We start from the raw sequence: 26225 nt of genomic DNA, 5'->3' as shown, positions 1-26225 counted from the left end.
AGTAATGTGCTCCAGATCCTCTTAGTGGTGATCCAACCTGGTTAAATGCACACTCCTCTACTAACAAGCCTCGGCCACTATAATCAGTTGTCCATGTGCATGGCAGCCACGGATCACACAATTCCTTGTAAAGCATATTGCTACTAAGATGCATTTTGGAACTGTTGGTGGTATCACTAATCCTTACAAAAGCCAATTCTCCAAGATAGTATAACCAGCAAATGGATCATAGTTACCATTTCCAATGATGTATACAGAAGCAAGGATTGGAACAACATGTAAATCATTGCAATCAGATGGTTGCAGGACATGTTCAATCCCCACAGTTTAGTGTAGTGTTACAAGATAACTCACTTAGGAATGCATAGTCTGGCTCACCTAATGGCTTCCTGGTAGTGTTCTTTACTCTTGTTGTCTCAGCAAACTTCAGTGGAAGGGCAGTCAATCACTAAGCATGCTGGCTTCATTAGTTGCCTTCGGAAATAAATGCTAAAAGCCAATACCTCATGAGTCTCATGCTTTGGCTTACAATAGAATTTTAAGATTTTGATCTCGTCCACTTGATTGATCCAGTTGTTATTGCATTGCAATTCTTGGCAAGCTGAAAAGTCACATGGGACTTGCACAATTGCATCATTAAAATCAAAATTGAAGGTTGCCACCTTTTTTGCATGTGGTTTAATCTATGCTGTCTAATTAAAGTTTAAAAATTTCAAACGTTAGATCAAAAGCATAATTTTAGATATTATTCTAGAAAAAGATAAGGGAGTATGATTAATCTTGTGTTTATAAATTAATTGATCAAAACAAACCAAACCAATATTTCTGCATGCTACATGCAGCAAATGATTTTTTTCTAGGCTTTGAAAGAATAAGTATACATGTAGCACTCAACAACTAGATGCATTAAACCACAATGCAATGGATAAAAATGGATTTTTTGTCTTTGGTCTAGTAAAGTTCAACAGGCAAAAGTAATTTTGACATTGGCAAAAGAGAGGGACTCCAAGATTAAAATCAGGACAAGGAAATCAATTTGTATATTGTGAATGCCTCCAGCTGAGCCCACAAATGTGTATATATACATATATGCTTTATTAGAAAATAATTTCATGATCATAATCAAAAGAGTTCCCTTGTTGTGTATAAGCTGTTCCAAAATCATTCAATATGTGATATTTCAATCCATATGGTATTACCCATGTTGAGGCACCGGGAATCCAAGCGCCAGAAATTTGAATCGCGGCATCACCTTGTCAAATGCAGACGTGGCACTCACATTGGTCGGAGCCCATAAAGGATTGAATTTATAGACGGAGCTCAATTTCATGAGCACTCTCCGTTTGAACGCTCGACTTGCAAATCTAGAGCAGCTAGGCAGAATTGCGGTCGAGCTCCCAACGCAAGATCTTCCCCAATAATCCGCGATAGTTCGTGCAATCTCTTGCTCCTCCTCAATCTCGATCTGTTCTTCAAGGGCTGAGTCGGTCTGGAGGATTTTCTAGCGGTGCCATAGGCCGGAGGAAGAAACCACTGGCTGTGCAGAGGCCGGAAACCTCTAAGATCAATCGATCTAATAGCACATTGCTGTGGCAGCGCTGTGAGCTGCTAGATCTGCATTGCTCGCTAACCCACGTAAAAATCCTTTGTATCCGGTCACGTGGCCCTAATTCACATCACCACAGGTGGCCCTGATTAGGACAATCATGACGTCCTCAAAATACTGATGGAACACGGAAGTATATGATTTGTTTTTGAAAAGTCACCACAGAGAGTCAGGGTAGGTGGTCCCCCGATCACTACAATCCTGACATGTAACACGCAACTTTGAAGTCCGGAAAACGTGAGATTCTGTAGAGAGCGATCAGGATTCGGGATGCCAAGTCATCACATAGATAGGACTCTGTCTGACTATAAATCCAAACAGCCTGAGGTTCAGCACCACAACAACATGGCAGCTTCATTTTTGTTCCTCACTATCCTAAGCTTTCAGCTACTTCTGATATCTGCAGGTTGATCTCCAAGTTTTGATTCTTTCTTTCAGGACTGACTTCTTGAATGCCTTGTCATGATGATTTTGCAGCCGGCAGCCATCGTCTCCAGGTTTGTAGTGATGCTGTTGTCACTCTGGACGAATGCTCCAATTGCTGTGCGCTTAAGGCTGGATGCATATATCTAGAGCCTGGAACTGGCAGTCCAGTTTGTCTTGGTGGCACCTCTGCTTCTCGTCTTTGCCCCTTAATTTGTGAACCACCAAAAATCAAAGTCTGCCCATCCCGAGGGACTAACCGAATTCCAATTTCTGTGCTCCCACCGGATAAGGAGCCTTCGAATGGCTGTCATCTCTACAATTTAAAGACTGGTGCACCACTGCCAGTAAATGGTGATGACAAGTCCTGCTTGAAGGATGCCGTGGAGATTTGTGGAGGCACTGTCCATCCTTGGACGCCAGGCAGCTGCGCTACTTGTTGCACCATTCCTCAAGGTTGCTTGGACTTGGGGCATGGCAAATCAATATGCGTCTCAGGACCTGGTAAAGTCTGCACGCGCGAATGTGGTTTTGTTTCCTATGTCTGCCCAGGTCCAAAAAGTGTTGCGCTCGACTTCAACTCTTGCCACACTTGCAAGAAGCCACTCAAGGAAGGTTGCAAGCTCTACAACCGTCAGGGGCACCAGCTGTGCGTCAAGGAGGATGATCTACTCCAGCTTGCCTAGAAGATGATGCTGTATTTATATAAAATAAACAGCTCTGGGCATCGTTGTTTAAATAATGGGTACTTGAAATGTATATATATATTATATATATAAAGTTTGACAACGCAACTTGTTGTCTTTGTAATCTTGCACTTACAAAGAAGTTCCAAACAAACTTTACCTAGGCATAATGTTTACTTTCCCAATAGTCTATGTTATAGATCTCCGCAGAACCAAATCATACATCACAATGCATTGGTGTTCAGCTCATCAGCTTCCTCTGAGTTGAAACAACATATGGCTCGCTCTTGCCTTATCACATCCATGTGCTAATTTAAGAAAATTCCTAAATACCTGAACTTAAAGAAAAAATAAACAAAATCAAAACGTTAGATCCAACGAATCTTTGTCCTTTTTACCCTTCCATTAATGTGCTAATTACATATTAATTCTAAGCATCCATAGCAACTTGCTTCTCCCACAGCCAGTCTCTAAACAAGTTCCCCTCGCACATAAATCTCCCCATAGAGATAAAAGGCTCAAACGGCGAGTCTAGAGCCACCAGCGTCCTGTTCACCGCATGGGTCACCTCCTTGCTCTTGTCCGACGCGTAGCCACACACGATGATCACTCGCTCCGGCCTCTCGAATCCCCGCGCGAGCTTCCGCCTGGACACGATCAATCCACTGGTGAGCGCCACCATCGCAGTCCCGGAGCTCAAGCCAGATAAACCACGCTCCCTGCCAGTCCTCCCAGATCCCTCTCGGGTAGAGCTCTGTGGAGGAGACCCCCTCCCACACGTAGAAGGCCTCGCGAGCGTAGCCAAAGCAGTGGAGATGGTTGACGAGAGCATCCGCCAGCCATCGCCCCCAGCGAGGAGGCTTGTCCATCCTCAGCTTGCGGAAAAACTCCCTCGAGTAGCTCTTGAGCTCCTTGATCGCGCGGAGGCCTTGCAAGATCTCGTTCAGGAACTCGTCCACGCTGGGATGATCATCTCCTCCTCCTCCTCCTGCTGCTGCTGTTGCTGCTGGTTTCGAGGACGACTTCATCATCTCTCTCACCGCTCTCGAGTCCGCCACCTTGACGCTGCTCGTGTAGTGACCCAGGAGGATCGTGTACGTTTGCAGCGTCGGCTCCACGCCTCTCTCCGGCATGACTTTGGTGAGGATGAACTTGGCCGGTTCCACTTCTCGGGCCTTGAGGTAGCCATCGATGAGCGCGTTGCACATCTCGATGCTTGGACCGGCCTTCGTCTTGCAGGCTTTGTTGAACCATCGCCGGGCTTGCAGCATAGCTCCGGCTCTCGCCCACGAACTTATGAGCGTGCAGTACGTGAATCGATCTGGAGCGAGGCCGGCCTTTCGTATATCACCCAGGATGTTCTGCGCATGGCCAGAGAAGCCGCTGGAACCGTAACTCAGTATCACGTTGTTGTAGACGATCAAGTTTGGCTCTAGGCCGGAGCGGAGGTAGTCCGCGTAGAGCTCTGCCGCTGCTTTCGAGTCTCGAGCCTTGGCGTACATGTGGATGAGGATGGCGTACCCAGGCTTTCATCTGGTTGGCGGCTTCCCTGGCGTTTGTGAAGTCCCGCTGCTTGCAGAAGTTGTGGATCATTGTGTTGAACGTCTGCGCGTCGGCATTGCGGGGGGAGGCTCTCAAGTCGAGGAAGATCCGTTGGAGCTCCTTCCGGGAGCCGAACTTGCCGCACCAGTCGATGAGGAGGCCGAAGGTGCAATTGTCCGGGTGACAGCCAAAGTATGGCATCTTACTGTAGAGGTCGAGAGCTTCCTGGATCCGGTTCACTCTTGTGTAGCAGCGGATCATGTTGTTCACTGCAAACGTGTCAAGGCGAAGCCCGAGCTCCTGGATCTCAACAAAAAGTGCCTCGGCCATGAGATAGTTCCCGTCATCTCCCAAGATCATGATCATCGTCGAGTAGTTTACCAAGTCGTGCTTGAAGCCTGGGATCGTCTTGGCCCACGTAAAGAGCTTGAGCGAGAGAGATGCGTCGTGCTTGATCTTCTTGAGAACCACGCAGACCTGGTGGGGGTGCATTATCCCATGCTTGAGCCTGTCCAGCTTCTCAACCATCTCGGAGCTCCAGCTCACTCCTCCTTCCTTCACAGTCTCGTACAAGGCATCGAAGACTAGCGCTCCTCTGCCTGGAACTAAACCCGGCAGCGCCACCTTACTGCTCGGCACCATATAGTTCCCCGGCAGAGCGATCGTTCCCTCCTTGCCTTCTTTTGGCAAGCTCCACACTGGAAACGAGTTCCACGACGAGGAAACATTCGTCGCCCGGTTGTCTAGTGACAGAGGCCGACCAATGACGAACTTGTCGCGACCACAAAGCACCGGAGGATCATCACCGGTGTCGGTCGCAGGAGGAAGTGTCTCGTAGACCAGAAACTTGTCCCCGACTGCATGGACATTCCATTGCTTCTGTCCCCTGTGAAGATGGAGCTCGCACCTGTATTGCTTGTGACCCAGAATCGGACCCATGTAGGTGCCTTCCTGCTTCTTCCCGAGCTGGTGTTGGAGTGCTACCCACTGCCCACTGATTCTATCCAAGCCTGCTTGAGGGTCTGTGTGAACAAAGCGTTCCTGCTCTCGACTTAGTCGCGGACGAGGCGGCGGCCTCAACTTCCTACCATACTACGTCTTCACGTAGAGATCGTCGTCCCGGCACAGGTCTCTGATCGCAGCCTTCGTCCAGTAGAAGCGAGGAAGGGGCTGAAACTTGGCACCCATCTCTGTTGCTAGCTAGCTAAACCCCTCGCCAACAGAAAAACTTACCGAAAGCTCATCTTTTGACTAAAGAATGTTCCTTCTCTGCCAGAAAATACGAAGGTTCAGAATCCGGACATGCAACAGAAAGTACTTACAAAGAATCTATAGACAAGCGTTGGCCTGTAGTCGCAAGAGCCGCGATTCAGCAGCAGCAGCAGCAGCTTGAGCCGGAGTTAAATCTCGGAAAGTATCAGGAGTAGAACCACTGTGTTTGAAGTAGCTGTGTTCTCTTTCGGTTCGTCCCAAGCTAGTAAACTGTTCATGTCATTCGCTGATAGAGGCTGCTCTTTTTGCTTCATTGGAAGGAGGTTCGTCTTCTGCTGGTTCATTTTGTAGATGTTCTCCTCCACAGTGTTACATATCTGGAAATGTCGTCAGTAATTGGAAAACAGAAGAAACGTACGTAACTTACAATGAATCTATGTACAAGTGACTTAAGACGTTGGCCAATCCGGTGGACTAGATTGATAGCCTGAGCTTCTACTGCCGGAGTGAGCAAAGGCTCCACCAAAATAACGTGTTCTCTATTAAGTTCAGGCCATTGGCACCATGTTGTGTGGGCAGTAACATGACTTGGATGTTCTCCTTAAATTCCAAGATGGAAGAACCCATTTGTCTGTGAAAAACACAAAACGAGCACATGAGTAAGAGTAAAACAGATTATCGATATTACCTGAGAGGCTTTAGTCGAACCCAGCTGAGCTTGTTGCTCTTCAGTGCGTGTTTTAACAAGTCCAGCACTTCTTTCCACGTCGAGAACACAAGAATTTTCACAAACGGATCGGGACTAAGAATTCTCCTGACGACAGCTTCAATCTTCAAAGTTGCAAAAGAATTAAATTAAAAAGACGACAAAGCCAGATTACCTATGTTCCGTACGACCCTGCCACGGTTATAGATTTTTCTTCGTCCTCTTCTTCTTCCTGGAGGATTTCCGCAATTTTCGAAGAAGCCGCTTCAGCATTGGCACAAGCAATATTAGAGACATAAGTCTGCTACGTTGGACATGCAATGCGCTTGAAATCAGCACCGTTAGCTGGTGCTTTCTGGCGGTCCACAATAAGATTCAAACCTGCGAAATAAAATGAAGATTTGCTCAGGAAACCAACAAAGTAAGACACCAAAAACTTACACTTGCCACAAAGCAAATGGCCGCATGGAAGGACCATTGCTCCAGATTCTATGCCATCGTGGCAAACTGGGCAAATTTCTCCTTCCAAACTGTTATGCCCCTCGTCCTTCTTATTCCTTAGACCCTGCAATCCGGAAATGAGAGGAGCTGCGAATAGAAGAAAACTTAAGCCTAATACCTTCAAGTATCTGAGCTGCCTCTTCACACGAGATAGATTCTCAACAGCAACAAATTTTTCGTTGGTAAGCTCCGCGTTTCTAATTGCTATCTCGTAGCCTTCATCACCAAAAGGATTGCCGTCTGCAGCCTTGGCACCTTGCAAACATAGCCTTGTTGTCGACATGCTCAGCTCGTCCAATTCAGTTAGAACTAATTGTTGTGCTATTGTCAAGCGTCTCGCCGCTGCATATTCGCTACGCAATGCCTGAATTGACATGGTTTGTCAAAGACTTACAAATAAGCACAGGAGTGTTTACTTCAAGGTGGTTCGTTTCCGCTTTCATGTATGCAAGTAAAATTTTTAAAACCATTTCCGTTTCAGAACATCTGTGCGTAACTTGTGAAAAGAAATATTTAAGCTCGAAGCAAAGAAAAACAAAAGAAAAAAGTTTAAAAAACAAAAAGAAGTTGCCTTACCGCAGCTACTGCTGCTCCTTTTCTCCTGCCTGTGTTCGTCTCAGTTTCCTTGTTTCCCTTATCCAGTGAACATACTTGAGAAACAAAGGCGTCTTCTGCAGTAACAATGCCATCTAATTCAGCTGCTCGGGACGTCAAGTAAAATAGCCTATTTGCATATTTCTGTTTATCCACACTGACAATGTCAGAAACCACAGAAGCAGATTGTACCTGAAACATGAGATCAATCGCACAATGAGCACAATTATCCCAGTGTGTCTAGGCTGGCACTGGGAACATTGTCCAGCGCGCTGCACATAATCGGGATTCGGATTCTGCATCCCGCCATCCACTTCAACTAAGCGGCTCAGAACGTGGTCACGAGTCTCATGGAGAGTATCCAACTCCTGGCTTAGTAAGAACTTGAGGCCGTTAAGGTCGTGGTATCTACATGCTCAGTAGAGTACCTTCCAAGAAAGATAAAGACTAGAAACATTCCGACCACCAGCACGATTTACATCTTCCAGCCCGTGCTTTATTCGTTCCAATAGGTGGTCACTTCGTTTGCTCGATGTTTGAACCCATGCAAAAGCATCTAGCCACCAGTGGCTCCATCTTGAAGATTTATCATCAGACTGATCTGCAGGATAAAGAAGGGCTTTTTTGAAAAGAAATCAATAATACTTCTTTGTGTGCAGCGTGCTGAGCCGCAGCAAGATTTGCATACTGGCCACTGACGTACTTCCTTCGTAATTCGTCGCATTGACTGATCAGCATATCATCCCTCAGAGTTCTTGGAATTTTGCTCAATGCGTCATCCTTGCAGTTTCTGAGTGACTCTTCCAAATTGTGTAAAATATGGACTTTCTGAAGCGGATCAACTTCAAAATTAGTCGCATTTTCCTCCGCGGCTGCTAGTGCTTCTCGGTCAATGGAGACAGCCATGGGGATGTTTTCCTCGATAATCGCCAGACCTTCCAGTCCGTTCAACGAATCAACAAGATCTCGTTGAGCTTCTTCTCCTTCAGTTTTAGCTTTTTCAATTAGGACCTGAAGACTCTAATACCAAGGTTCCTTACCTCCAAGACTTCATCCATCGGCCTGCAATGAGCGTGGTGATGCCTGCAACGAGCGTACTCCCGAACTCCCCACTTGAGGATGGCAACAAGCTTGTCGCAGCTTCAACAAGGGGTTCATTAACTTTGAGGTATTCATATGATTTAGAGGTCGACCAGCACCTAATGAGTACTTCTCAATAGCTTCTCTGGCTCTCTTCACGCATTGCTCGTGTTGTTGCCTATAAAAGTGGTTCTCAACACCCGAAAACTTGAGCCATGTAATTCGCTCTTCTTGAGGAGGAATATCTAGCTGGTCTATGACATCGATCTTCATAGACCGCCACATAATCTCACGGAAAAAGGAATGAGCAAAGTCAACTGCTCCCATTTTTCCTTCCTGGAGAGCAACGAGTGTTACTTACAATAAAAAGGAAAAAACACATAGTACCTCGCAAGGATGTTTTATAGCTTTGCTGCCACCAAGTATGATTGTCAAACGGCTCTGCTTGTAAGAATCTAAGCAAGCCATGCAAATCCCTCCTCCTTCCTTCATCCTTTGCCTGGAACTAAACCCGACTGACTCTCCTTACTGCTCGGCACCGTATAGTTCTCCGTTTCTTCTTTGCATTCCCGCAAGCCCAACGAGTTCCACGAGACATTCTTTGCCCGGTTGTCCACTGTTACTGACAAGGGCCGAACAATGACGATCTTGTCATGACTGCAAAGCACCAAAGGATCATCACTGGTGTCGCTCACGTGAGGAAGTGTCTCGTAGACCAGAAACTTGTCCCTGACTGCATGGACGTTCCACTCCTTCCTGCTGTGAAGGTGGAGCTCCTGCCTGTACTGCTTGTGACTCATGATCAGATCCACGGAGTTGCTTTCCTTCTTGTAGGCTGTTTAAGTCTTCCTCCCGAGCTGGTGTTGGACTGCTACCATGCTGAATCTATCCAAGCCTACTTGGGGGTCTTTCTGCTGTCTCGGACGATGTGGCGGCCACAGCTTCCTCGTCTTCACATAGAGATCGTTTCCACGGGGCATGTCTGTGATCACCATGAGATAGTTGCCATCGACTCCAAGGATCATGACCATCACCACGTCGTGCCGGAAGCTGGAGATTCTCATGGCCAGCGTAAAGAAATCGAGCGAGAGATATGTGTCATGCTTCATCTTCTTGACAACCATGTCAACGATCTTGGGCTTAAGACTGTCCAGATTCTCTCTTCTCTCTTTCATTGCATCGAAGTCTAGCGTCTGGAACTAAGAACTGGATAGAAACTTTGTCAGTTCCCAGTTTAAAAGAAGAACGTATTGGAGGGCTGTGGATTCGGCGGCGAGATAGTGGAAGCTCGGCTTGTTCCTTCCTGCAAGAGGAGCTTCATGAGTTTTGCACGTCGATTGATAAGTTAGAAGATATCTTACCAATTTTCTGGAGCTGTGGGAGCTCGATCTGCCCTGCCTCCCCAGATTCTCAGCTGTGGATGAGAACGAAGCCCTCCAATACGACGATCATGCAGACAGCACCGCTGGAACATTTGCTTCCACGCACTCATGCATCAATGGTATTGCAAGAGAGGTGAAGCCATCCAGTCCAAGAAATCCCGGGCTAAAGAGCCTGAGCAATCAATCCCGCACTGGATTCTACCGCAGATATGGACAATCATGAATGGGGACCTAGAAAGGGAAGAAAGAATGTACTTTTTTCCTAAGATCTATAAATTAAATGCATGGAAATAAAAAAGATTGAATGTATAGTATAAGAACTAGATGATGAGTGTTGTTGCCCTTCCATTTTCTTCTGTAAAACTATGCTCTAAACAAGACAACTATGACATGCAAACCAAATTCTAATTAATTGAGAGAAAATGTCATTGAGAGAAACACTGTCAACTCCTTGTTCATTTAATTCAAAATATTCATTGTCCATTAAGAAAGAGAAAAAATTATTTTGAAAGAATATTTTATTTTATTGCCCTTGAACAAAAAAAGCTATATGCACTTTTGCCCAACATTTAAAGGGCATTTTTAAAAAACACCCATGTAAAATGGCTCAAAAAGGGCCAAAAGGGCATCAATTTTTTGCCTTTCAGTAATTGCCTTTGGAAATAAATACTAAAAGACAATACCTCATGAGTTTCATGTTTTGACTTATTATAGAATTTGAAGATTTTGATCTCATCCACTTGATTGATCCAGTTGTTACTGCATGCAATTTTCTCATCATTAAAATCAAAATTGAAGCCCTTTTTTCACATGGTTCTGTCTATTTAGGGTTTAGGGTTTATTCTAGAAAAAAGATAAAGGATTAATCACATGCAGCAAATGATTTTTTTTTTTCTAGGCTTTGAAAGAATAAGTATACATGTAGCACCCAACAACTAGATGCATTAAACCACAATGCAATGGATGCAAATGGATTTCTTGTCTTTGGTCTAGTAAAGTTCAACAGGCAAAAGTAATTTTCACATTGGCAAAAGAGAGGGACTCCAAGATTAAAATCCGGACAAGGAAATCAATTTGTATATTGTAAATGCCTCCAGCTGAGCCCACAAATGTGTATATATAATCAAAAGAGTTCCCTTGTTGTGCATAAGCTGTTCCAAAATCATTCAATATGTGATATTTCAATACGTATGGTATTACCCATGTTGAGGCACCAAGCGCCAGAAATTTGAATCGCGGCATCACATTGGTCGGAGCCCAGAAAGGATTGAATTTATGGACGGAGCTCAATCTCTTGAGCACTCTGTTTGAACGCTCGACTTGCAAATCTTCGATAGAGCAGCTAGGCAGAATTGCGGTCGAGCTCCCAACGCAAGATCTTTCGTGCAATCTCTTGCTGCTCCTAAATCTGGGCTGAGTCAGTTTGGAGGATTTTCTAGCGGTGCCATAGGCCGGAGGAAGAAACCACTAGCTGTGGAGAAGCCGGAAGCCTCTAGAAGCTAAACCCGAGACCAAGATCGATCGATCGGATAGCACATTGCTGCGGCAGCGCTGTGAGCTGCTACCCTAGTGGCCACGTTGAAAGAAGCGCCATGGCCGAGCAGCCCCGCCATGGCCGCTTCGCTAACCTCGTCTATTATGACGTGGCATGCCGCTAACCAACGTGGAAATTGTATTCCAGCACGTCGCCCTAATTAGGGCGCCACATCGGACCTTGATGGGACATCACCACAGAGACAGTCAGGCTAGCCCCCGATCAGTACAATCCATACGCAACTTTCAAGTCCGGAAAAAACGTGAGATTTTTGTAGAGATCGATCGGATGCCAAGTCATCAAATAGACAGGACTATGTGTGACTATAAATCCAAACAGCCCGAGGTTCAGCACCACAACAACATGGCAGCTTCATTCTTGTTCCTCACTATCCTAAGCTTTCAGCTACTTCTGATATCTGCAGGTTGATCTCCAAGTTTTGATTCTTTCTTTCAGGACTGACTTCTTGAATGCCTTGTCAAGATGATTTTGCAGCCAGCAGCCATCGTCTCCAGGTTTGTAGTGATGCTGTTGTCACTCTCGACGGATGCTCCAGTTGCTGTGCGCTTGAGGCTGGATGCATATATCTCGAGCCTGGAACTGGCAGTCCAGTTTGTCTTGGTGGCACCTCCCCTTTTCGTCCTTGCCCCTTAATTTGTCATCCACCAAAAATCAAAGTCTGCCCATCCCGAGGAACTAACCGAATTCCAATTTCTGTGCTCCCACCGGATAAGGAGCCTTCGAATGGCTGTCATCTCTACAATTTAAAGACTGGTGCACCACTGCCAAATGGTGATGACAACTCCTGCTTGAAGGATGCCGTGGAGATTTGTGGAGGCACTGTCCATCCTTGGAAGCCAGGCAGCTGCGCTACTTGTTGCACCATTCCTCAAGGTTGCATGGACTTGGGGCATGGCAAATCAGTATGCGTCTCAGGACCTGGTAAAGCCTGCACGCTCGAATGTGGGTTTGCTTCCTATGTCTGCCCAGGTCCAAAAAGTGTTGCGCTCGACTTCAACTCTTGCCACACTTGCAAGAAGCCACTCAGGGAAGGTTGCAAGCTCTACAACCGTCGGGGGCACCAGCTGTGCGTCAAGGAGGATGATCTACTCCAGCTTGCCTAGAAGATGATGCAGTATTTATAAAATAAACAGCTCTGGGCATCGTTGTTTAAATAACGGGTACTTGAAATGTATATATATATATTATATATATAAAGTTTGACAACGCAACTTGTTGTCTTGTAATCTTGCACTTACAAAGAAGTTCCAAACAAACTTTACCTAGGCATAATGTTTACTTTCCCAATATTCTATGTTATAGATCTCCGCAGAGCCAAATCATACATCACAATGCATTGGTGTTCAGCTCATCAGCTTCCTCTGAGTTGAAACAACATATGGCGTGCTAATTTGCAGCCTAAGAAAATTTCTAAATACCTGAACTTGAAGAAAAAATAAAGCAAAGCAAAAGGTTAGATCCAACGAATCTTTGTCCTTTTTACCCTTCCATTAATGCACTAATTACATATTAATTCTAAGCATCCATGGTGAGCTCTATAGCAACTTGCTTCTCCCACAGCCAGTCTCTAAACAAGTTCCCCTCGCACATAAATCTCCCCATAGAGATAAATGGCTTATTGGAGCATCATTAAAATCAAAATTGAAGGGTTGCCACCCTTTTTTCACGTGTCTATTTAAGGTTTAGGGTTTAGGGTTTAGATTGCATGTAGCAAATGAAATTTTTTTTCTAGCTTTGAAAGAATAAGTATACATGTACCACCCAACAACTAGATGCATTAAACCACAATGCAATGGATGCAAATGGTGTCCTGATTTTAATCTTGGAGTTCTCTTTTGCCAATGTTGAATTTTACTAGACCAAAGACAAGAAATCCAAGGAAATCAATTTGTATATTGTATAAATGCCTCCAACTGCACAAATATGTATATATAATCAAAAGAGTTCCCTTGTTGTGCATGAGCTGTTCCAAAATCATTCAATATGTGATATTTCAATACGTATGGTATTACCCATGTTGAGGCACCAAGCGCCAGAAATTTGAATCGCGGCATCACATTGGTCGGAGCCCAGAAAGGATTGAATTTATGGACGGAGCTCAATCTCTTGAGCACTCTGTTTGAACGCTCGACTTGCAAATCTTCGATAGAGCAGCTAGGCAGAATTGCGGTCGAGCTCCCAACGCAAGATCTTTCGTGCAATCTCTCGCTGCTCCTAAATCTCGATCTGTTCTTCAAGGTTTGGAGGATTTTCTAGCGGTGCCATAGGCCGGAGGACGAAACCACTAGCTGTGGAGAAGCCGGAAACCTCTAGAAACTAAACCCGAGACCCAGATCGATCGATCGGATAGCACATTGCTGTGACAGCGCTGTGAGCTGCTACCCTAGTGCTCCCAGCCTGGCCACGTTGAAAGAACCGCCATGGCCGAGCAGCCCCGCCATGGCCGCTTCGCTAACCTCGTCTATTATGACGTGGCATGCAATCCTTTGTATTTCCGGCCACGTCGCCCTAATAAGGGCGCCACATCGGACCTCACCGATCAAACTACTGATGGGACACCTCTCTGGAAGTATATGATTTGTTTCACCACAGAGAGCCAGGCTAGGTGGCCCCCGATCAGTACAATCCATACGCAACTTTCAAGTCCGGAAAAAACGTGAGATTTTTGTAGAGATCGATCGCATGCCACTGTGTGACTATAAATTCAAACAGCCCGAGGTTCAGCACCACAACAACATGGCAGCTTCATTCTTGTTCCTCACTATCCTAAGCTTTCAGCTACTTCTGATATCTGCAGGTTGATCTCCAAGTTTTGATTCTTTCTTTCAGGACTGACTTCTTGAATGCCTTGTCAAGATGATTTTGCAGCCAGCGGCCATCGTCTCCAGGTTTGTAGTGATGCTGTTGTCACTCTGGACGCATGCTCCAATTGCTGTACGCTTGAGGCTGGATGCATATATCTCGAGCCTGGAACTGGCAGTCCAGTTTGTCTTGGTGGCACCGCCCCTTTTCGTCCTTGCCACCCAATTTGTCTTCCACCAAAAATCAAAGTCTGCCCATCCCGATGGACTAACCAAATTCCAATTTCTGTGCTCCCACCGGGTAAGGAGCCTTCGAATGGCTGTCATCTCTACAATTTAAAGACTGGTGCACCACTGCCAAATGGTGATGACAACTCCTGCTTGAAGGATGCCGTGGAGATTTGTGGAGGCACTGTCCATCCTTGGACGCCAGGCAGCTGCGCTACTTGTTGCAGCATTCCTCAAGGTTGCTTGGACTTGGGGCATGGCAAATCGATATGCGTCTCAGGACCTGATAAAACTTGCACGTTCAAATGTGGCTCTGCTTCCTATGTCTGCCCAGGTCCAAAAAGTGTTGCGCTCGACTTCAACTCTTGCCACACTTGCAGGAAGCCACTCAAGGAAGGTTGCAAGCTCTACAACCGTCAGGGGCACCAGCTGTGCGTCAAGGAGGATGATCTACTCCAGCTTGCCTAGAAGATGATGCTGTATTTATATAAAATAAACAGCTCTGGGCATGGTTGTTTAAATAATGTATATATATTACATATGTAAAGTTTGACAACGAGACTTGTTGTCTGCAATCTCTTTGTAATCTTGCACTTATGAAGAAGTTCCAAACAAACTTTACCTAGGCATAATGGTTACTTTCCCAGTATTCCATGTTATAGATCTCCACAGAGACAAATCATGCATAACCAGCTCATCAGCTTCCTCTGAGTTGAAACAACATATGGCTCGCTCTTGCCTTATCACATCCATGTGCTAATTTGCAGCCTAAGAAAAATCCTAAATACCTGAACTTAAGAAAAAATAAAGCAAAGCAAAAGGCTAGATCCAACGAATCTTGGTCCTTTTTACCATCCCACTAATGCGCTAATTACATATAAGCATCCATGGTGAGCTCTATAGCAACTTGCTTCTCCCACAGCCAGTCTCTAAACAAGTTCCCCTCGCACATAAATCTCCCCATAGAGATGAAAGGCTCAAACGGCGAGTCTAGAGCCACCAGCGTCCTGTTCACCGCATGGGTCACCTCCTTGCTCTTAGCCACACACGATGATCACTCGCTCCGGCCTATCGAATCCCCGCGCGAGCTTCCGCCTGGACACGATCAATCCACTGGTGAGCGCCACCATCGCAGTCCCGGAGCTCATATCCTGGAGCCAGATAAACCACGCTCCCTGCCAGTCCTCCCAGATCCCTCTCGGGTAGAGCTCTGTGGAGGAGACACCCTCCCACACGTAGAAGGCCTCGCGAGCGTAGCCAAAGCAGTGGAGATGGTTGACGAGAGCATCCGCCAGCCATCGCCCCCAGCGAGGAGGCTTGTCCATCCTCAGCTTGCGGAAAAACTCCCTCGAGTAGCTCTTGAGCTCCTTGATCGCGCGGAGGCCTTGCAGGATCTCGTTCAGGAACTCGTCCACGCCGGGATGATCATCTCCTCCTCCTCCTCCTCCTCCTGCTGCTGCTGCTGCTGGTTTCGAGGACGACTTCATCATCTCTCTCACTGCTCTCGAGTCCGCCACCTTGACGCTGCTCGTGTAGTGGCCCAGGAGGATCGTGTACGTTTGCAGCGTCGGCTCCATGCCTCTCTCCGGCATGACTTTGGTGAGGATGAACTTAGCCGGTTCCACTTCTCGGGCCTTGAGGTAGCCATCGATGAGCGCGTTGCACATCTCGATGCTTGGACCGGCCTTCGTCTTGCAGGCTTTGTTGAACCATCGCCGGGCTTGCAGCATAGCTCCGGCTCTCGCCCACGAACTTATGAGCGTGCAGTACGTGAATCGATCTGGAGCGAGGCCGGCCTTTCGTATATCACCCAGGATGTTCTGCGCATGGCCAGGGAAGCCGCTGGAACCGTAACTCAGTATCACGTTGTTGTAGACGATCAAGTTTGGCTCTAGGCCGGAGCGGAGGTAGTCCGCGTAGAGCTCTGCCGCTGCTTTCGAGTCTCGAGCCTTGGCGTACATGTGGATGAGGATGGCGTACGTTGCAGAGGAGAATGGAATCCCCCAGGCTTTCATCTGGTTGGCAGCTTCCCTGGCGTTTGCGAAGTCCCGCTGCTTGCAGAAGTTGTGGATCATTGTGTTGAACGTCTGCGCGTCGGCATTGTGGGGGGAGGCTCTCAAGTCGAGGAAGATCCGTTGGAGCTCCTTCCGGGAGCCGAACTTGCCGCACCAGTCGATGAGGAGGCCGAAGGTGCAATTGTCCGGGTGACAGCCAAAGTATGGCATCTTCCTGTAGAGGTCGAGAGCTTCCTGGATCCGGTTCACTCTTGTGTAGCAGCGGATCATGTTGTTCACTGCAAACGTGTCAAGGCGAAGCCCGAGCTCCTGTATCTCAACAAAAAGCGCCTCGGCCATGAGATAGTTCCCGTCATCTCCCAAGATCATGATCATCGTCGAGTAGTTTACCAAGTCGTGCTTGAAGCCTGGGATCGTATTGGCCCACGTAAAGAGCTTGAGCGAGAGAGATGCGTCGTGCTTGATCTTCTTGAGAACCACGCAGACCTGGTGGGGGTGCGTTATCCCACGCTTGAGCCTGTCCAGCTTCTCAACCATCTCGGAGCTCCAGCTCGCTCCTCCTTCCTTCACAGTCTCGTACAAGGCATCGAAGACTAGCGCTCCTTTGCCTGGAACTAAACCCGGCAGCGCCACCTTACTGCTCGGCACCATATAGTTCCCGATCGTTCCCTCTTTGCCTTCTTCTGGCAAGCTCCACACTGGAAACGAGTTCCATGACGAGGAAACATTTGTCGCCCGGTTGTCCATTGTTACTGACAGAGGGCGACCAATGACGAACTTGTCGCGACCACAAAGCACCGGAGGATCATCACCGGTGTCGGTCGCGGGAGGAAGTGTCTCGTAGACCAGAAACTTGTCCCCGACTGCATGGACATTCCACTGCTTCTGTCCCCTGTGAAGATGGAGCTCGCACCTGTATTGCTTGTGACCCAGAATCGGACCCACGTAGTTGCCTTCCTGCTCCTCGGCTGTGTAAGGCTTCTTCCCGAGCTGGTGTTGGAGTGCTACCCACTGCCCACTGATTCTATCCAAGCCTGCTTGAGGGTCTGCGCGAACAAAGCGTTCCTGCTCTCGACTTAGTCGCGGACGAGGCGGCGGCCTCAGTTTCCTACCATACTTCGTCTTCACGTAGAGATCGTCGTCACGGCACAGGTCTCTGATCGCAGCAATCTGTTCCTTCGTCCAGTAGAAGCGAGGAAGGGGCTGAAACTTGGCACCCATCTCTGTTGCTAGCTAGCTAAACCCCTCGCCAAAAGAAAAACTTACCGAAAGCTCATCTTTCGATTAAAGAATGTTCCTTCTCTGCTAGAAAATACAAAGGTTCAGAATCCGGACATGCAAGAGAAAGTACTTACAAGGAATCTATAGGCAAGCGTTGGCCTGTAGTCACAAGAGCCGCGATTCAGCAGCAGCAGCAGCAGCTTGAGCCGGAGTTAAATCTCGGAAAGTATCAGGAGTAGAACCACTGGGGGTGTTTGAAGTAGATGTGTTCTCTTTCAGTTCGTCCCAAGCTAGTAAGCTGTTCATGTCATTTGCTGAAAGAGGCTGCTCTTTTTGTTTCATTGGAAGGAGGTTCGTCTTCTGCTGGCTCATTTTGTAGATGTTCTCCTCCACAGTGTTACGTATCTGGAAATGTCGTCAGTAATTGGAAAACAGAAGAAACGTACGTAACTTACAATGAATCTATGTACAAGTGTCTTTAGACGTTGGCCAATCCGGTGGACTCGATTGATAGCCTGAGCTTCTACTGCCGGATTGAGCAAAGGCTCCACCAAAATAACGTGTTGGGCCTCTATTAAGTTCAGGCCATTGGCACCATGTTGTGTGGGCAGTAACATGACTTGGATGTTCTCCTTCTTAAATTCCAAGATGGAAGAACCCATTTGTCTGTGAAAAACACAAAACGAGCACATGAGTAAAAGTAAAACAGATTATCGATGTTACCTGCGCTGCTTTAATCGAACCCAGCTGAGCTTGTTGCTCTTCAGTGCGTGTTCTAACAAGTCCAGCACTTCTTGCCACGTCGAGAACACAAGAATTGTCACAAACGGATCGTCTTCTTTCAGACTAAGAATTCTTCTGACGACAGCTTCAATCTTCAAACTTGCAAAAGAATTAAAATAAAAAGCAGACGACAAAGCGAGATTACCTTTGTTCCGTACGACCCTGCCACGGTTATAGATTTTTCTTCGTCCTCTTCTTCTTCCTGGAGGATTTCAGCAATTTTCGAAGAAGCCGCTTCAGCATATATTAGAGACATAAGTCTGTTGTCTGCACGTTGGACATGCAATGCGCTTGAAATCAGCACCGTTAGCTGGTGCTTTCTGGCGGTCCACAATAAGATTCAAACCTGCGAAGTAAAATGAAGATTTGCTCAGGAAACCAACAAAGTAAGACACCAAAAACTTACACTTGCCACAAAGCAAATGGCCGCACGGAAGGACCATTGCTCCAGATTCTATGCCATCGTGGCAAACTGGGCAAATTTCTCCTTCCAAACTGTTATGCCCCTCGTCCTTCTTATTCCTTAGACCCTGCAATCCGGAAATGAGAGGAGCTGCGAATAGAAGAAAACTTAAGCCTAATACCTTCAAGTATCTGAGCTGCCTCTTCACACGAGATAGATTCTCAACAGCAACAAATTTTTCGTTGGTAAGCGCCGCGTTTCTAATTGCTATCTCGTAGCCTTCATCACCAAAAGGATTGCCGTCTGCAGCCTTGGCACCTTGCAAGCAAACATAGCCTTGTTGTCGACATGCTCAGCTCGTCCAATGCAGTTAGAACTAATTGTTGTGCTGTTGTCAAGCGTCTCGCCGCTGCATATTCGCTACGCAATGCCTGAATTGACACGGTTTGTCAAACAGACTTACAAATAAGCACAGGAGTGTTTACTTCAAGGTACTCGAGGTGCTTCTTTGCGGCTTCTATCTCATCCTCCTCAAGGTTCGTTTCCGCTTTCATGTATGCAAGTAAAATTTTTAAAACCATTTCCGTTTCAGAACATCTGTGCGTAACCTGTGAAAAGAAATATTTAAGCTCGAAGGAAAGAAAAACAAAAGAAAAAAGTTAGAAAAACAAAAAGAAGTTGCCTTACCGCAGCTACTGCTGCTCCTTTTCTCCTGCCTGTGAACGTACTTGAGAAACAAAGGCGTCTTCTGCAGTAACAATGCCATCTAATTCAGCTGCTCGGGACGTCAAGTAAAATCGCCTATTTGCATATTTCTGTTTATCCACACAAGAAAGAAGTAGATTGTACCTGAAACATGAGATCAATAGCACAATGAGCACAGGTTATCCCAGTGTGTCTAGGCTGGCACTGGGAACATTGTCCAGCGCGCTGCACATAATCGGGATTCGGATTCTGCATCCCGCCATCCATTTCAAGTAAGCGACTCAGTACGTGGTCACGAGTCTCATGGAGAGCATCCAACTCCTGGCTTAGTAAGAACTTGAGGTCGACCAGCACCTAATGAGTACTTCTCAATAGCTTCTCTGGCCCCCTTCACGCATTGCTCGTGTTGTTGCCTATAAAAGACTCATGATCAGATCCACGGAGTTGCTTTCCTTCTTGTAGGCTGTTTAAGTCTTCCTCCCGAGCTGGTGTTGGACTGCTACCATGCTGAATCTATCCAAGCCTACTTGGGGGTCTTTCTGCTGTCTCGGACGATGTGGCGGCCACAGCTTCCTCGTCTTCACATAGAGATCGTTTCCACGGGGCATGTCTGTGATCACCAAGATAGTTGCCATCGACTCCAAGGATCATGACCATCACCACGTCGTGCCGGAAGCTGGAGATTCTCATGGCCAGCGTAAAGAAATCGAGCGAGAGATATGTGTTATGCTTCATCTTCTTGACAACCATGTCAACGATCTTGGGCTTAAGACTGTCCAGATTCTCTCTTCTCTCTTTCATTGCATCGAAGTCTAGCGTCTGGAACTAAGAACTGGATAGAAACTTTGTCAGTTCCCAGTTTAAAAGAAGAACGTACCAAGGCTTTCCTCCGCTAGAACTAGTCGCAGTTGGCTGTCGATTCGGCGGCGAGATAGTGGAAGCTCGGCTTGTTCCTTCCTGCAAGAGGAGCTTCATGAGTTTTGCACGTCGATTGATAAGTTAGAAGATATCTTACCAATTTTCTGGAGCTGTGGGAGCTCGATCTGCCCTGCCTGCCCAGATTCTCAGCTGGTGGATGAGAACCAAGCCCTCCAATACGACGATCATGCCAACAGCACCGCTGGAACATTTGCTTCCACGCACTCATGCATCAATGGTATTGCGAGAGGTGAAGCCATCCAGTCGAAGAAATCCCGGGCTAAAGAGCCTGAGCAATCAATCCCGCACTGGATTCTACCGCAGATCTGGACAATCATGGCGAGCTGTGGCAATGGGGGCCTAGAAAGGGAAGAAAGGATGTACTTTTTTCCTAAGATCTACAAGTAAATGCATGGAAATAGAAAAGATTGAATGTACAGTATGAGAACTGAATGATGACTCTTGTTGCCCTTTCAATTTCTTCTGTGTAAAACTTAAACAAGACAACTATGGCATGCGATCCAAATTCTAATCAATTGAGAGAGTCATCGAGACTCCTTGCTCATTTAATTCGGAATATTCATTGTCCATTAAGAAAGAGAAAAATATTCTGAAAGAATATTTTATTTTATTGCCCTTGAACAAAAGGGCTATATAGAAGCGCATCCTTCACGTAAAAGAAATTTTGGTAATTTTTACCTAATATTTAAAGGGCATTTTTAAAAACACCCATGTAAAATGGCTCAAAAAGGGCCAAAAGGGCATCAATTTTTTGCCTTGAATCACCAGGCTTCAGTAATTGCCTTTGGAAATAAATACTACAAGCCAATACCTCATGAGTCTCATGTTTTGGCTTATTATAGAATTTGAAGATTTTGATCTCAACCACTTGATTGATCCAGTTGTTACTGCATGCAATTCTTAAAGTCACACAAGACCTGTTGCCTTCAATTTTGCCACGGGTTTAGGGTTTAAGGTTTAGATTATATTCTAGAAAAAGGTAAAGGAGTATGATTATAGCAAATGATTTTTTTTTTCTAGGCTTTGAAAGAATAAGTATACATGTAACACCCAACAACTAAATGCATTAAACCACAATGCAATGGATGCAAATGGATTTCTTGTCTTTGGTCTAGTAAAGTTCAACAGGCAAAAGTAATTTTGACATTGGCAAAAGAAGGGGAATCCAAGATTAAAATTAGGACAAGGAAATCAATTTGTATATTGTAAATGCCTCCAGCTGAGCCCACAAATGTGTATATATAATCAAAAGAGTTCCCTTGTTGTGCATAAGCTGTTCCAAAATCATTCAATATGTGATATTTCAATACATATGGTATTACCCATGCTGAGGCACCGGGCATCCAAGCGCCAGAAATTTGAATCGCGGCATCACCTTGTCAAATGCAGACGTGGCACTCATATCTCATAAAGGATTGAATTTATAGATGGAGCTCAATCTCATGAGCACTCTCCGTTTGAACGGCAAATCTTCCATAGAGCAGCTAGGCACCGGTCGAGCTCCCAACGCAAGACCTTTCGTGCAATCTCTTGTTCCTCCTAAATCTCGATCTGTTCTTCAAGGGCTGAGTCGGTTTGGAGGATTTTCTAGCGGTGCCATAGGCCGGAGGAAGAAACCACTAGCTGTGGCGAAGCCGGAAACCTCTAGAAGCTAAACCCGAGACCAAGATCGATCGATCGGATAGCACATTACTGTGGCAGCGCTGTGAGCTGCTACCCTAGTGCTCCCAGCCTGGCCACGTTGAAAGAAGCGCCATGGCCAAGCAGCCCTGCCATGGCCGCTTCGTCTATTATGACGTGGCATGCCGCTAACCAACGTGGAAATTCATTCCGGCCACGTCGCCCTAATCAAAATACTGATGGGACACTTCTCTGGAAGTATATGAGTTGTTTCACCACAGAGAGTCAGGCTAGGTGGCCCCCGATCAGTACAATCCATACGCAACTTTCAAGTCCGGAAAAAACGTGAGATTTTGTAGAGATCGATCAGATGCCAAGTCATCACATAGATAAGACTCTGTCTGACTATAAATCCAAACAGCCCGAGGTTCAGCACCACAACAACATGGCAGCTTCATTCTTGTTCCTCACTATCCTAAGCTTTCAGCTACTTCTGATATCTGCAGGTTGATCTCCAAGTTTTGATTCTTTCTTTCAGGACTGACTTCTTGAATGCCTTGTCAAGATGATTTTGCAGCCAGCAGCCATCGTCTCCAGGTTTGTAGTGATGCTGTTGTCACTCTCGACGGATGCTCCAGTTGCTGTGCGCTTGAGGCTGGATGCATATATCTCGAGCCTGGAACTGGCAGTCCAGTTTGTCTTGGTGGCACCTCCCCTTTTCGTCCTTGCCCCTTAATTTGTCATCCACCAAAAATCAAAGTCTGCCCATCCCGAGGAACTAACCGAATTCCAATTTCTGTGCTCCCACCGGATAAGGAGCCTTCGAATGGCTGTCATCTCTACAATTTAAAGACTGGTGCACCACTGCCAAATGGTGATGACAACTCCTGCTTGAAGGATGCCGTGGAGATTTGTGGAGGCACTGTCCATCCTTGGAAGCCAGGCAGCTGCGCTACTTGTTGCACCATTCCTCAAGGTTGCATGGACTTGGGGCATGGCAAATCAGTATGCGTCTCAGGACCTGGTAAAGCCTGCACGCTCGAATGTGGGTTTGCTTCCTATGTCTGCCCAGGTCCAAAAAGTGTTGCGCTCGACTTCAACTCTTGCCACACTTGCAAGAAGCCACTCAGGGAAGGTTGCAAGCTCTACAACCGTCGGGGGCACCAGCTGTGCGTCAAGGAGGATGATCTACTCCAGCTTGCCTAGAAGATGATGCAGTATTTATAAAATAAACAGCTCTGGGCATCGTTGTTTAAATAACGGGTACTTGAAATGTATATATATATATTATATATATAAAGTTTGACAACGCAACTTGTTGTCTGCAATCTCTTTGTAGTCTTGCACTTTCAAAGAAGTTCCAAACAAACCATAATGTTTACTTTCCCAATAGTCTATGTTATAGATCTCAATCATACATCACAATGCATTGGTGTTCAGCTCATCAGCTTCCTGAGTTGAAACAACATAAGGCTCGCTCTTGCCATATCACATCCATAAGTGCTAATTTGCAGCCTAAGAAAATTCCTAGCTTAAGAAAAAGCAAAGCAAAAGGATAGATCCAACGAATCTTTGTCCTTTTTACCCTCCCATTAATGCGCTAATTACATATTAATTCTAAGCATCCATGGTGAGCTCTATAGCAACTTGCTTCTCCCACAGCCAGTCTCTAAACAAGTTCCCCTCGCACATAAATCTCCCCATAGAGATGAAAGGCTCAAACGGCGAGTCTAGAGCCACCAGCGTCCTGTTCACCGCATGGGTCACCTCCTTGCTCTTGTCCGACGCGTAGCCACACACGATGATCACTCGCTCCGGCCTCTCGAATCCCCGCGCGAGCTTCCGCCTGGACACACTGGTGAGCGCCACCATCGCAGTCCCGGAGCTCATATCCTGGAGCCAGATAAACCACGCTCCCTGCCAGTCCTCCCAGATCCCTCTCGGGTAGAGCTCTGTGGAGGAGACCCCCTCCCACACGTAGAAGGCCTCGCGAGCGTAGCCAAAGCAGTGGAGATGGTTGACGAGAGCGTCCGCCAGCCATCGCCCCCAGCGAGGAGGCTTGTCCATCCTCAGCTTGCGGAAAAACTCCCTCGAGTAGCTCTTGAGCTCCTTGATCGCGCGGAGGCCTTGCAGGATCTCGTTCAGGAACTCGTCCACGCCAGGATGATCATCTCCTCCTCCTCCTCCTCCTGCTGCTGCTGCTGCTGCTGCTGGTAGTGGTGGTGGTTTCGAGGACGACTTCATCATCTCTCTCACTGCTCTCGAGTCCGCCACCTTGACGCTGCTCGTGTAGTGGCCCAGGAGGATCGTGTACGTTTGCAGCGTCGGCTCCACGCCTCTCTCCGGCATGACTTTGGTGAGGATGAACTTAGCCGGTTCCACTTCTCGGGCCTTGAGGTAGCCATCGATGAGCGCGTTGCACATCTCGATGCTTGGACCGGCCTTCGTCTTGCAGGCTTTGTTGAACCATCGCCGGGCTTGCAGCATAGCTCCGGCTCTCGCCCACGAACTTATGAGCGTGCAGTACGTGAATCGATCTGGAGCGAGGCCGGCCTTTCGTATATCACCCAGGATGTTCTGCGCATGGCCAGGGAAGCCGCTGGAACCGTAACTCAGTATCACGTTGTTGTAGACGATCAAGTTTGGCTCTAGGCCGGAGCGGAGGTAGTCCGCGTAGAGCTCTGCCGCTGCTTTCGAGTCTCGAGCCTTGGCGTACATGTGGATGAGGATGGCGTACGTTGCAGAGGAGAATGGAATCCCCCAGGCTTTCATCTGGTTGGCGGCTTCCCTGGCGTTTGCGAAGTCCCGCTGCTTGCAGAAGTTGTGGATCATTGTGTTGAACGTCTGCGCGTCGGCATTGCGGGGGGAGGCTCTCAAGTCGAGGAAGATCCGTTGGAGCTCCTTCCGGGAGCCGAACTTGCCGCACCAGTCGATGAGGAGGCCGAAGGTGCAATTGTCCGGGTGACAGCCAAAGTATGGCATCTTACTGTAGAGGTCGAGAGCTTCCTGGATCCGGTTCACTCTTGTGTAGCAGCGGATCATGTTGTTCACTGCAAACGTGTCAAGGCGAAGCCCGAGCTCCTGGATCTCAACAAAAAGTGCCTCGGCCATGAGATAGTTCCCGTCATCTCCCAAGATCATGATCATCGTCGAGTAGTTTACCAAGTCGTGCTTGAAGCCTGGGATCGTCTTGGCCCACGTAAAGAGCTTGAGCGAGAGAGATGCGTCGTGCTTGATCTTCTTGAGAACCACGCAGACCTGGTGGGGGTGCATTATCCCATGCTTGAGCCTGTCCAGCTTCTCAACCATCTCGGAGCTCCAGCTCACTCCTCCTTCCTTCACAGTCTCGTACAAGGCATCGAAGACTAGCGCTCCCCTGCCTGGAACTAAACCCGGCAGCGCCACCTTACTGCTCGGCACCATATAGTTCCCCGGCAGAGCGATCGTTCCCTCCTTGCCTTCTTTTGGCAAGCTCCACACTGGAAACGAGTTCCACGACGAGGAAACATTCGTCGCCCGGTTGTCTAGTGACAGAGGCCGACCAATGACGAACTTGTCGCGACCACAAAGCACCGGAGGATCATCACCGGTGTCGGTCGCAGGAGGAAGTGTCTCGTAGACCAGAAACTTGTCCCCGACTGCATGGACATTCCATTGCTTCTGTCCCCTGTGAAGATGGAGCTCGCACCTGTATTGCTTGTGACCCAGAATCGGACCCATGTAGGTGCCTTCCTGCTTCTTCCCGAGCTGGTGTTGGAGTGCTACCCACTGCCCACTGATTCTATCCAAGCCTGCTTGAGGGTCTGTGTGAACAAAGCGTTCCTGCTCTCGACTTAGTCGCGGACGAGGCGGCGGCCTCAACTTCCTACCATACTACGTCTTCACGTAGAGATCGTCGTCCCGGCACAGGTCTCTGATCGCAGCCTTCGTCCAGTAGAAGCGAGGAAGGGGCTGAAACTTGGCACCCATCTCTGTTGCTAGCTAGCTAAACCCCTCGCCAACAGAAAAACTTACCGAAAGCTCATCGTTTGACTAAAGAATGTTCCTTCTCTGCCAGAAAATACGAAGGTTCAGAATCCGGACATGCAACAGAAAGTACTTACAAAGAATCTATAGACAAGCGTTGGCCTGTAGTCGCAAGAGCCGCGATTCAGCAGCAGCAGCAGCAGCTTGAGCCGGAGTTAAATCTCGGAAAGTATCAGGAGTAGAACCACTGTATTTGA

The 26225-nt window shown here is 47.3% G+C and overlaps 3 protein-coding genes and 1 long non-coding RNA gene across 11 annotated transcripts; 2 read left to right on the top strand and 2 right to left on the bottom strand.

Moving 5' to 3' along the window:
* Window positions 1-1934: 1934 nt before the first annotated feature.
* LOC9647735 lies at window positions 1935-2839 on the top strand. 2 transcript variants are annotated; one of them, XM_002980422.2, is made up of 2 exons: window positions 1935-2012; window positions 2084-2839. In XM_002980422.2, the coding sequence occupies exons 1-2, from the start codon at window positions 1952-1954 to the stop codon at window positions 2713-2715; spliced, it is 693 nt and encodes a 230-aa protein (XP_002980468.1). In that variant the 5' UTR covers window positions 1935-1951; the 3' UTR covers window positions 2716-2839. The 2 variants fall into 2 exon arrangements, with proteins under 2 accessions (XP_002980468.1, XP_024541221.1); XM_024685453.1 differs by having other exon boundaries at window positions 2072-2839.
* A 7953-nt stretch (window positions 2840-10792) lies between these two features.
* Window positions 10793-11309, bottom strand: LOC112350007. Its single transcript, XR_002993605.1, has 2 exons — window positions 10933-11309; window positions 10793-10883 (listed from the first exon to the last, which is right to left on the bottom strand). It is a non-coding gene; the product is annotated as an uncharacterized LOC112350007 (long non-coding RNA).
* Window positions 11310-11365: 56 nt separating this feature from the next.
* Window positions 11366-23332, top strand: LOC112350004. 3 transcript variants are annotated; one of them, XM_024685420.1, is made up of 3 exons: window positions 11366-11690; window positions 14144-14783; window positions 23182-23332. In XM_024685420.1, coding segments are annotated over exons 1-3 (951 nt in total). In that variant the 5' UTR covers window positions 11366-11380; the 3' UTR covers window positions 23183-23332. The 3 variants fall into 3 exon arrangements, with proteins under 3 accessions (XP_024541188.1, XP_024541189.1, XP_024541187.1); XM_024685421.1 differs by lacking the exons at window positions 14144-14783; window positions 23182-23332 and adding an exon at window positions 11762-12441; XM_024685419.1 differs by lacking the exons at window positions 14144-14783; window positions 23182-23332 and adding an exon at window positions 11750-12441.
* LOC9648091 (pentatricopeptide repeat-containing protein At1g74750) lies at window positions 15231-25990 on the bottom strand. 5 transcript variants are annotated; one of them, XM_024685417.1, is made up of 12 exons: window positions 20459-20801; window positions 20321-20400; window positions 19588-20275; window positions 19426-19486; window positions 19224-19346; window positions 18920-19169; window positions 18742-18865; window positions 18481-18681; window positions 18276-18427; window positions 18008-18218; window positions 17687-17957; window positions 15231-17633 (listed from the first exon to the last, which is right to left on the bottom strand). In XM_024685417.1, exon 12 carries the CDS (start codon window positions 17550-17552, stop codon window positions 15354-15356), a length of 2199 nt encoding a protein of 732 aa, XP_024541185.1. In that variant the 5' UTR covers window positions 17553-17633; window positions 17687-17957; window positions 18008-18218; window positions 18276-18427; window positions 18481-18681; window positions 18742-18865; window positions 18920-19169; window positions 19224-19346; window positions 19426-19486; window positions 19588-20275; window positions 20321-20400; window positions 20459-20801; the 3' UTR covers window positions 15231-15353. The 5 variants fall into 5 exon arrangements, with proteins under 5 accessions (XP_024541185.1, XP_024541184.1, XP_024541182.1 ...); XM_024685416.1 differs by having other exon boundaries at window positions 18276-18434; window positions 18920-19346; XM_024685414.1 differs by having other exon boundaries at window positions 18920-19346.
* Between the last annotated feature and the right edge of the window lie 235 nt (window positions 25991-26225).

The sequence above is a fragment of the Selaginella moellendorffii genome, unplaced genomic scaffold, assembly GCF_000143415.4.
Source record: "Selaginella moellendorffii unplaced genomic scaffold, v1.0 SELMOscaffold_44, whole genome shotgun sequence".
In the NCBI taxonomy this organism is placed as follows: domain Eukaryota; kingdom Viridiplantae; phylum Streptophyta; class Lycopodiopsida; order Selaginellales; family Selaginellaceae; genus Selaginella; species Selaginella moellendorffii.
Note: the sequence above shows the minus strand (reverse complement) of the source record. Positions and strands in the feature narration are given on the sequence as shown.